The sequence below is a fragment of the Triticum dicoccoides genome, chromosome 3B, assembly GCF_002162155.2.
Source record: "Triticum dicoccoides isolate Atlit2015 ecotype Zavitan chromosome 3B, WEW_v2.0, whole genome shotgun sequence".
Taxonomy (NCBI): domain Eukaryota; kingdom Viridiplantae; phylum Streptophyta; class Magnoliopsida; order Poales; family Poaceae; genus Triticum; species Triticum dicoccoides.
In genome coordinates this window covers 618,183,493-618,194,797 of record NC_041385.1, presented here as the reverse complement: position 1 = coordinate 618,194,797, position 11,305 = coordinate 618,183,493, and the positions used below count along the sequence as shown (strand labels likewise).

The window sequence follows — 11,305 nt, the reverse complement described above, 5'->3', positions numbered from 1 at the left end:
GGGTAAGAATCTTCTCTAGTGAAGTGTGTGCTGTGGAGCGATATACGCGTCCATATAAAAAATATTAATACACACTTACCGGATAGGCACGTTTATATAAAACTATAAATACAAACTTACTGGCAAGACACGTTCATATAAAACTATAAATACACACATACCAGCTTTTACGCGTTCATATAAAACTATAAATACATATTTGCTGGATAGACGCGTCCGTATAAAATTATAAATACACGCTTACTGACTAGACGCGTTCATATAATTAAAACTATAAATATTTGTTGGATATACGCGTCCATATATAACTATAAATACATGCTCATACGACCTACACGGAGCCACACACGCCTGCACCAGGTATACCTAGCATAGGTATGCACTTCTATACGCCCCAAATTGTTCCGGCACGGGTCTGGGGTCACCGCGCTTGAATGGACCGCGTAGCTCCCATCATCCTCACGCGCGCCTCCGCTCCATTTCAGTAGTAACATTCACCTCCCCCCTCGGCTCCCCGTCGCTCTCGCCTCTCCTCCGCGCTCCCATCCCTTTCCAACGTCCCATCTCCATCCACCCCAAGATCTCCTTTAACCCCTCCGGGTGCGCGTCCACTGGTCACTCACTCGTCACCGGGATCGCGCGCCGATAGAGCTAGCTTTGCTCGCTCTCGCGGCCGGTGTTGCATATGGATTCCTCCGGCCCCGGCCCGTCATCCTCGGTCGTCGGCGGCGGCAGCGCGCCGGATGTTGCGCCGAAGCCGCCTGCGCAGCTGAGCAGGTACGAGGCGCAGAAGCGTAGGGACTGGAACACGTTCCTGCAGTACCTGCGGAACCACAAGCCGCCGCTGACGCTGGCGCGGTGCAGCGGCGCGCACGTGATTGAGTTCCTCAGGTACCTGGACCAGTTTGGCAAGACCAAGGTGCACGTCGCCGGCTGCGCCTACTACGGCCAGCCCAGCCCGCCGGCGCCGTGTCCGTGCCCGCTGCGCCAGGCATGGGGGTCCCTCGACGCGCTCATCGGCCGCCTGCGCGCTGCCTACGAGGAGAGCGGCGGCGCGCCCGAGTCCAACCCCTTCGCCGCGCGGGCCGTCCGGATCTACCTGCGCGAGGTGCGCGACTCGCACGCCAAGGCGCGCGGGATCCCGCACGAAAAGAAGAAACGGAAGCGCGCGCCGCAGGCCGCTGAGGCATCTGGTTCATCGGCTGGCGCCGGAGCAGTCTTCGACAGGGACGTCGAGGGTAGCTTCGGCGATGGTGCTCTTGCTGCGTCCGCCGCGCAGGCTGGAGCTGGAGACGGTGGCAGTACTGCACCGAGCATCTCTTGAGTATAGTAGACTTGCAAACCTTGCCTATTAGTTTGTTTATCGTCTCCGGCATAGGCCTAGCAAGATTTGAGCTTTCCCTTTGGTATACTTTGTTCCCTATATTATCTCTATATTTTCTGTGCCATTTTCAGATTAATTAGATTATTAATAAGTACTATTACAGGGCGTCGTAGTAGTAGTGTTCTAGGGGAAGTGAATTAATTGGCACAGCTAATTGTTCATTATCCCATACATATCCTGGTAACTTAAGAAATTGAGATTTGTGGTCATATACTCATATTATAGCTACTTCTTATGCTACCTCTCAGCTTGGTCATGTACTCCTTATTTCTCTTATTAGAGGTGTTTAATTTGTGCTAACACATGTAGCAATACTGTGATCGGTGCACTCATTAGCTCATACATCCATTGCAAGCTAGTAATCAATTCTTGCACATGATAATATTTCTAGTACCGTTCGAAGCGTTTCTTGCTTAATTTGCAGAAGCACTGGATGAATGGTTTCTTGCTTATTTCTATTTTCTCCTAGCTACTGGAGTAGATCGCTAGGAAGAATGGAAAGAGTGCAAAGGAAAAGAGAGGGGTACAGCGCGCAGAAGCTAGGCCAGCCTGCATTGATGGCAGTACGCGATCACTCACTGGCACACATGCGCGGAACAGTTCCCGGACGGCCTTCTTCCCCAACCGGCCAATCTCTTGCTCTGACATACCCCCCTCCTCCATTTGACCATTCCCTACATGCCACGGGCCGCACAGCTGCAGGAACCTTTCTCAGACAGAGACCAGAGAGAGAGCGTGTGTGTGAGAGAGAGATGAACAGTTTTTGCGGTTTCTAATGGCGAGAGAGAGATGCATGAACAGTTCTTGCGGTTTGAGAGAAAGAGGGAGGTTTAGGGCTAGGCATGCACGCGGGAGGGGTTTGTCCGGAGAGGCCTTAAATAGAAAGGAGCGGGGGAGGGGGAGGCGATAGCTGCGCTGGTCCCCGGCCGGAGGATTGGATGGGACTGTAGGATACGGAGGCACGCACGGCAGGCGCTGATCGAGTCCCTCCCTCTCTCTGACCACACGTGCACTGCTCTTCAGCCTTCACTGCCGTCGTCCTCTCTGTTATCCCTCCTTGATTTGGGCTGTGGCCTTCCTCTCTCACACAGAAGCGCGCACGCGTGCACCTGCTCGACTCTGCATGCATGGCCACTGCCCCATGCCAGTCGGTTTGATATCCATGCTGCTGCGATCAGATCAACCCTCCATATCCTCTCTCTCTCTCTATCCCTCTCCCTCTCTCTCTCTCTCTCTCTCTCTCTCTGATCCCCTTCATTTTGTACTGTAATTGCATTCGTTAGTGCCAAACCATGGCCAACACACTGAGAGCAGGCAAGTAATTAAGCACCATTAACGATCTATCCAATAGGATTCTTTCCTGGTAGATCTATATCCAAGAACTGTAGCTGCTTTCTGAGGAAGAAGATGAACAGTATCTACCCTTAGGCCTTGGCAATGTAACTAGCAAATTAGCATTAGCCTCAAGCTCCCTTTCGCAGCAAAGGGGGCGGTGGGCCACGCGACGGCGATGCTTTGCTCTCATGTCCACACTGACCACAGTACTTGGCCTGTGACTGTGAGCAAAGAGCAAAGCCATGCAATGAATCCCTTCCTTTGTCCTTTGCACGCACAGGGCCCCTCCCTTCCTCCCTCACCCACCCAACGGGGGCCGTACGTCTCGCTCCCTCTCTCTCGTCTCCCTCGCCGCGCCACTGTAGTGCGGCTGTTCATGCATGTCTTGCCGGCCGCCTCCCTTGGCCACAGACCCACAGTCTTCTTTTCTTTTCTTTCCTTTCCTTTTTCTCGCGCTGCCGCCACCGTGAGCGACGGTCGCGGTCTCCTCCGCTTGAATTAATTCTTTCCTGATAGATGGATCACATGCGGCCTGTGCTCGTTCGGGAGCTTTCAGCCCTCGGAAAAATGTCAGGCCTTGTCTGGAATTATTGTGCGCGTATATATATATAGGTCACTGCCTTGCCTTGCCCGTATATATGGGGCAGACAAGGGCTTAACTACTGGTGCTCTTATTGGAATCCTAATTAATTTCTTGCAATCAGATGTGCACCTTACCTGCTGTGTTGTGCCTGTCCATCTACAGTAGTATGTATGTACACGCAAAATCGCTCTACCTGCTGCGAATCAATGGTTGTGTGCATCGCCTAATGCAGAGGCCGGGAAAACCCTCCTTTTCAAAAGAAATAGGTGATGCACGTTAATGGGGGCAATCCTTGTCCAATTACTGTCGTACTTATAGTTTATAGTAATCTAAATTAAAGCTGGCGTGTTGAGTGTGTTCAACCCATTATAATCATGGAATGTGATGTCTGACTAATTAACCATTTTCTTTGATACGGGGGAATTTTCTTTCCAGTGACAGGCATCTTGGATTCTCCATCAGTGATGATTGTGTTATGATTTTGATACCTTTGGTTAGGCAACAGAGAAGTCTTTGAACTGTCAAAAGCCAACATATATCCACATATCCATCATATCATCGCTGTTTAAAACTGTTAACTGGATCTCAGTTTGCTATCTACTAACATTGAGCAAAATAAGTTAATCTGAATTTGTTACTGTATTTGCTGTCATATCCATAGGTTGCTCACACTAGTCAGAACTACTGTTGCTTCTTTTCACTGGCTAATTAAATCATCCATATGGACAAACTGTTGGATGCTCTGTTACATGCAATACAATGCATGGACCACATATACTACTTATTATATAATATATACGCCAGGTAACTGCACTGCTTGGTGGTATGCATCAATATGCAATTTGGTATCTTCTTCTCTTCACTCTTCAGATCTTTCCTGTGTAGTGTAGTCTAATTGTTAATCTGCTGGTGTGTAACTATCTTGTGTGAACGTAGATGCTTTTGTTGCACAGGAAATCAAGAATAAAATATAGTATATATACTGATGTGCCCAATCGAGCAGAAAAGCACAAGCATTTTTCCTGTTCCTAAAGCTGAGGCAACCAAACTGACCCTACACCTATCATGATGCTCCTCAACCTATCAATTTAGTAGTATGGTTTTGTGGTTGCCAGGCAAGTAGAATTTTGAGTTGGTTATAGCCTTTTCTGTTAAACTATAATCCATTTGTTGTTGGCATATGCATGCGGTTGGCGGAATATCTTTCCCATATCTGTCCTAAGTATGTATACAGGTGTACGTGGTAGATCTTCTTGTTTTAATGCTTTTGATTGGTCACCACCCAAATCATAGTTCATACTACATCTCACTTACTCTTTGTCACATCAACATAGGTTTACTCGATTCTTTCTCCTCTCTTGTGTTGTTTTTATTCATAGCCATGACAGCGTAAACCGTCTCAGAAATAGCTTAGCACTGCTAGGCTTGCATATGCGTGCCAAGAATTATAAGATCACAAGCAAAACCAAGGTTATTTTATGTATCTGTTTGGCTCGCCCCTAATGAATAAGCATGCCATTTTATATGACTTCAAAGCTTCGTGGATGCATAAGAGCATCGATCAGAATGTTCTTAATTTTTCACAAACATTTTTTCATTTCAGATTTTCTATATTACTTTGATCACTATGTACAAAGGATTTAAATAATTAATCATAACGATCAATATGGACATTGCCGTTAGCCATACATATTGCACCTGAAAACATTGTAAAAAATATCCAATCTCTCAGCCCAACTCCAAATTCCACATAGTTGATTTAGTGAAACCAAAACAACCTCCTTTAATAATTTAATCTCGAATTAAGAACACGTGTACACTATGTTTATTTAAGCATGTATTGTATCACCTACGTTTTTCTCGTTAATATGCATGCTAGCTTACAATAATCCATCTTTTTTCAAAAAACTTACAATAGATTTGGTTCTCCCGTTGGTCAAATTGCTTCGATTAATTAACTTATCTTGGCTTGTGAAATAGAAACTAAGATCAAATAAGAACCACCATGGATCACCCACTAGCGTATAAATGATTTGAGGATTTATTCACGATCTTTGTCGGTTATTTGTGTGTCTTAAGGCAGTGCACTTGTGTGTGTGTGTGTGTGTGTGTGTGTGTGTGTGTGTGTGTGTGGAGTAGGGCGATAACCTGCAAATGGATCTTTAAGCACAATTATAGCATCATCTAGTTCTGATTTATCTTTATGTATTGTTCCAAAAAATGCATCATCTACCAATTATATTATTATTAAAATAGTAAAAAAGAGACGGCTAGGATTAATAAGAAATAAAAAGAATTATGATTTGGATCAATCGGACCCTATTACTTAGAAAGTAGTTTTCACTTAAATATTTGTCACTGGTGCAAAATAAGTAATTATCACTTGGTGGCTACTCCGCTCTTTCTTTTCCTCTCCATTTGTTTTCCATCCTCTACACACTTTAATATTTGGAAAAATACCACTCCCACTATTATTTTCTAGCATAGCACACTATTTGATTTTAGCTACCATGGTATATTCACTCTAAAAGCATAAATAACATGATGCATGTGCCACCTGTGCCCCAAGAGAACATACATGCCAGTGTAGATGTGATGTGCATACCCATTAAAGGAAAAAAAATCGAGGGTGGCTTTCCGTGCGTTATGCAACCACTAGTGGCTGGGGTGCGCGGAGGAGTTGTGTGATCTGATCTTGTCTACACACTGTAGGGATCCTTGATGGCAACCATGTAACTGTAAATGGTTTTGGTTTTAAAGGCCAAAATCAAGCTATTTGGTTTGGGCAAGATAAGATAGCAAGAACACACCCTAAAAACTCTAAAACCATATTGCAGATGAGTATAGTAGAGAAAGATAAATGAAGATTCACAAACAATGCAGCAAGAAGATACGTACGATGTTGAAAAAATCTACATGAGCCGTACAAATTAATGGTCAATTACTCCCAGTAAAATGTTGGATATTATGATAGGTGATAATCATCTTTCTAATCCATCTATTGTAAATGAAAAATAATACCAAATATTAACATGGGATTATTATAAATATAGAAGACATGTCGTTCTACCATTTAGATAAATTATTAATTGAGGAGATAACCTCTAGAGGAACAAGCCGGTGATGAATGGAATTAGTACCAGATGACAAGCAGCGGTCAAGAAGATAAAAAGAAAAGTAGGGTGAAAAGTAATAGCTGAAGTTTCGGCCGAAACATGGTTGATTTTTAGCAACATTACCAGTGATGATAAAATCCTTTAGCATCATCAACACCATCAATTCTCAAGCAAGAACTCTTCCTCAAGTAATTATAGTAACCGGAATGTCTTGGAAACATTTTTTTCCAACAACGCATGCATATAACAGATTAAAAAATGATAGAGGAGATGCAATGAATGTAAGATATATGAATTCCTTCATAGGAATGTGTGGTTAATTATGTGAAGAGGATAAGATCCAGAGCATAGCTAACACGAAATATGATACGATCTCTCTCCTGGTGCCCTCGGAACAACCCACGGTTGTAGAAGCAAGATATAAGATATTAAGAAATTTTACAAACACTTCATCCCCATGGACTGTTCACATGTAAATTCAATGAATACTCTCTAGCATATATTTTGAAAAAGAAGAGGTCTTATTCATCATTTCAAGCCTGCATATTAGTGTAGCAAGCAAAGTCAAGCAAAATATTTTATTTTTCTTGCATGCTTAATTGCCAAAGAAGCATATGTAGTAGTAGCAGACTAAAAACCCTCTCTAGAGGAACAAATACAATGACATAAGTTGCAATTATATCCTTCTTTACACAGGGCAGCAAGACTTTTTAAATTGCAATTTTCAAGCTTTCGTTTACCAATCTTTGGGTGTGTGTTTGTGGATGGATGGTTGGTGGGAGGATTAAGGGAGAAGACAAAAACGTTGAAGAATCTGATCAGGAAGTACCATCAAAAGGTTTCATGCACCTTCAATCTCACAACAACTATAGTAGGGAACGGTGTTAGCGTTCGTGTACAAAGACAAACCACAATTCAAATGTTAGATTAAGAATAATTTAAGATGGAAGGAGAAGCTCTTATTGCATCCCAAAAATTTCAGTATGTCCAAAAGCTTAGGAACACGAGATACATATCAGTTGAGGTAAATGTTGCATAATTGAGAAGAGCAATACCAGGGAGACAACATTGGCGCGCGGCCTTGTGCATTGCCAAGCCAAGCCGCAACACCATCCAGATCCCAGTCTCCCTCAAACGACGCTCACTGTCTCATCAAAAAAGAAAGGAAATAGGAACAAGCTTGTGGATGAGGTCACCTTACCTGTGAAGTCATTGTTGTTGCTTTCCCATGATCTAGCCACTTAAGAGAAGAATGGTGAGAAGCGAGAGGCAGTTGTCCCTTGTGCTCAGCGTCTAGCGTCTGCCAGGGCGCCGCTGCAACTATCATCTCCTGCATCAATCCACCGTTGCTGCTAAGGTTTCGTGCCCTTCACAGCTCAGCGTCTCAAAGGTCGATGGCGTCACTGTCGGCAACCAAGGGACCATAAGGTCGATGGCTATCGGCCGCCTCCATGGATCCAGATTGAGAGGAGAAAGGGGTAGGAGAAAAGGCAACAGAGAGGGGGTGGGATGGGGAGAGGAGGCGACGTGCTTGGGTCGAGAGGAGGCGTATTGACGAAGACGTGACGTGGACGACTCGATGTGTAGTTCCTTCATAGGGAAGGAAACAAGACGAAGACATTTTTTCCTCGTGTTTTTTCTTTTCTTTTTTCCTACCGTTAACATGATTTCCCTCGGCACAGTAAATCGATGTGGCATAGCTCAGCGAGCGTTCCTTGTTTGACTCTTAATGGGTTTAATTGGAGAAAGAAGTGAAGTGATTACCATTGCTACAATTTCTTTCTTTGTTAGCTTTTAAATAAATTTATGCTAGATTTATTTTACTTCTTTAAGATACCGAATACAAAATAGATGCACAAAAGTATGGACACCAGTACTACACACATATACTGACACAATGCCTGCTGAAGACCGAAATTGTGAAGTTTAAAGATTGACAAAGTCACAACATGCACCTCGTCAACAAAGAGAGTGTTGTTTTTCACAAATAATATTTTCTATTTTTGATTCTTTATATTGTTTTAATTCTCTTTTTTTTGCACCTTTTCCTCCGAAGGAAACTGCGAAAAAAGGAAACACACGTCATTATAAAATACAATATATTTATTGAAAAATGTAATAAACCCCATTTAGGGGAAAAACATAAACGGTTAACACATTGCGCTCGGTCGAAAATGCGTACACTCATAAAGAATGCAACACATCGTGCAATACACTCTTCAAACATGTAGTGCATAGTACACAGTTTTGAAATGCAATACACTTGTCCAAAAATATATATTGAACTCAATAAAAATTGAAGTACACAAGATCCCACTGAATCAAGAATGAAGTACACACAACCTAAATATGTCATACACTCTGTCAAAGAGTAGAATATACATGAGATCCAACGTTGGCTGAATGGTTAGTGGCCATGATGAAAAGTGGTGGCGAGATTGGTCTCCTACACACAATTCTATTGCATGGCAAAACTTCCTACCGGGAAAACCATTAACGACCATTTGTGTGCTATCGACGAGAGTAGGATTATGATTTTAGATCTCCAGCTACCGGTACGCGTCGGTGCTATACAAACGGTTTAAAACCCCTTTCCGCGACGGCATTTGAAACCGTCACCTAGTGAGTGTGGGCGATTAGGGGGTCCTTCCCACACGTCCCAGAAATCGTCGGGGATAGGGACCCTACAATACTCCTTTTCATTTGTGGTCGCATTGCGATCACAGTCTGTATTCTGTGGTGCTATGTTTATGATGCCCGGCTCATCACAAACGGTTCACTATTATAGAACGTGTATGATAAGCATAAAATCACACACATTCGCTTTTCACAAACCGTATGTGATAACTAATTAAGAAGATTAGCTAATCATCGTATGAGTGTCGGATAGGATTACGAAACGTCGGAGCGTCGTAACATCGTTGTACACGACAACTATCACACATGCTATTCTATGGTGCAACGTTTACGATACATACTTCATCAGAAACAGTTCATGGTTGTGAATCATGTACGCTAAGGCAACTATCACACACGCTATTCTGTGTTGCAACGTTTACAATATATACTTCATCAGAAACAGCTCATGATTGCGAATCGTGTACGATAAGGCAACTATCACAAACGGTTAGTTTGCCAGCACCGTTTGTGATATTTTGTGACATCGCACACGCTTTGCAAAAGGCAACTGTGTGCATGCTTGCACACGCTTTCTCTCTGTGAACCGTCTCGGAATATGGTGTATATCGCAAAAGTTTGTATTTTATCAACTGTGTGTGCCGTACAACCTGGAGAGTATAATTTCACCGTAATTTAATTGCTGCTATATCGAATTGAAATTGAAATTGAAATTGAATGTATGCTATAGCTTTATTTATATCCATCAGGTTCAGACAACCAATGAATTATTCGATTCATAGGTACACATCAAGAATTACATAACAACTAAATAAATAATGATGAACCACAGTTGTATACTTGTACTATTAAAGATGGTAAAGAAAGAGGTGAAATACATTCTGTCTGCTGAACAAGGTGAAGTGGAATGCCCATATTGTGCCCTCCTCCATGCAGAAGGCACGCACGACTCTAGTCCAACCCCTTGTGATGGCCGACCGCCCACCCTTCACGGTCTTCATGGAAACATCTAAATAATCGTCATGTTCTGGTAGAAATACTTTAACCTTTGCATGCCCACCAATCATGTAGTTTGAGAGGTAATCTTTAGTAAACTACTTTGGGAACCACTGCAAAGGAAAAAAGATTCAGACATTGTCATCTAACACAACTCATTATGAGCAGTAAAAAGAAGGTTGCAGAGTTCTTACTTACCATCCTGTAGTTCGCTGTTGTATTGAATAAAGTGTAAATAAATAGTTTAATTGCCACCTTTTGACCCATTTTACTAACAATCTTTATCAGCTTCCTCACTTGATGTTGGTTCATCGATATATCATTTCCCCATACGCAGAAAGGGTCGATGCGCGGATCTTTACCAATGACATATGTACCTAAAAGCACCAAGTTAATATTAGAAGATAAACACCAATTGCACAATGATGTAGTACAACACTCTTATATAATATCTTATAACATCCAATATACTCACATATTAGATGAATTAACATCTTATATTATGGGCCAGAAGGAGTTTATTGCATTCTTACAAATTATCGGTTGCTTAACTGCTGATGTATCCATGGGTTAGAGTTAGTTTGACTAGTTCGGGCTCAAATAGCCTAAAGTATATCTAAACATGAGGGCTAGTTTGAGCTAGTTGCATCTATAACCCACCCAAAAAAACTATCCAACCCAAGAGGTGCTAATTGGAGCTAGTTCTCCTAGTGCATTTATCGTCAATCTAAGTATCTAATCCTATCATCCAAACACCTCTTTGGATGGAGTTAATTCAGGGTTAGTCATGAGCTAGAAACTAACTCTAACCTCTAAGCTAAGTTGAGTATCCAAACAGGGCTGTGTTGTTGTTGTTGTTGTTGTTGCTGCTCTTCTACGTGTATCTAGACATCATCAGAACATTAAGGTAACACTCTTCCTTGTTGCTATGTAGCCTAGGATTGCATATGTAGACATTAAGTACAGTGCATGTTCCTATGTAGCCTCAGATATATTACATATGGCCCTAGTTAACCTAACCATAAATGGGTTGGAGATATATTCAGTTAAGAGTCAGATTCACCGATTAGTCCCTTATCAGCCCCCGGCCTATATGGTACCAGCTACCGATATCCTGAACAGTGAGCATATATAAGCCAGGGGATGAAACTAACCTCGATGGAAAACAACAGTCGTTCCCAAAATTGTCCTATGTAGGGACATCGAGAAGCATGTTAAGCACAACAGGCTAAACATCAACCAAAATTATTCATG

The 11,305-nt window shown here is 42.7% G+C and overlaps 1 protein-coding gene across 1 annotated transcript; it reads left to right on the top strand.

Annotated features, from left to right (window-relative positions):
- Positions 1-399: 399 nt before the first annotated feature.
- Positions 400-1,448, top strand: LOC119281669 (protein G1-like7). The gene has a single exon (XM_037562136.1). The coding sequence runs from the start codon at positions 686-688 to the stop codon at positions 1,322-1,324; it is 639 nt and encodes a 212-aa protein (XP_037418033.1). The 5' UTR covers positions 400-685; the 3' UTR covers positions 1,325-1,448.
- The last annotated feature ends 9,857 nt before the right edge of the window (positions 1,449-11,305 follow it).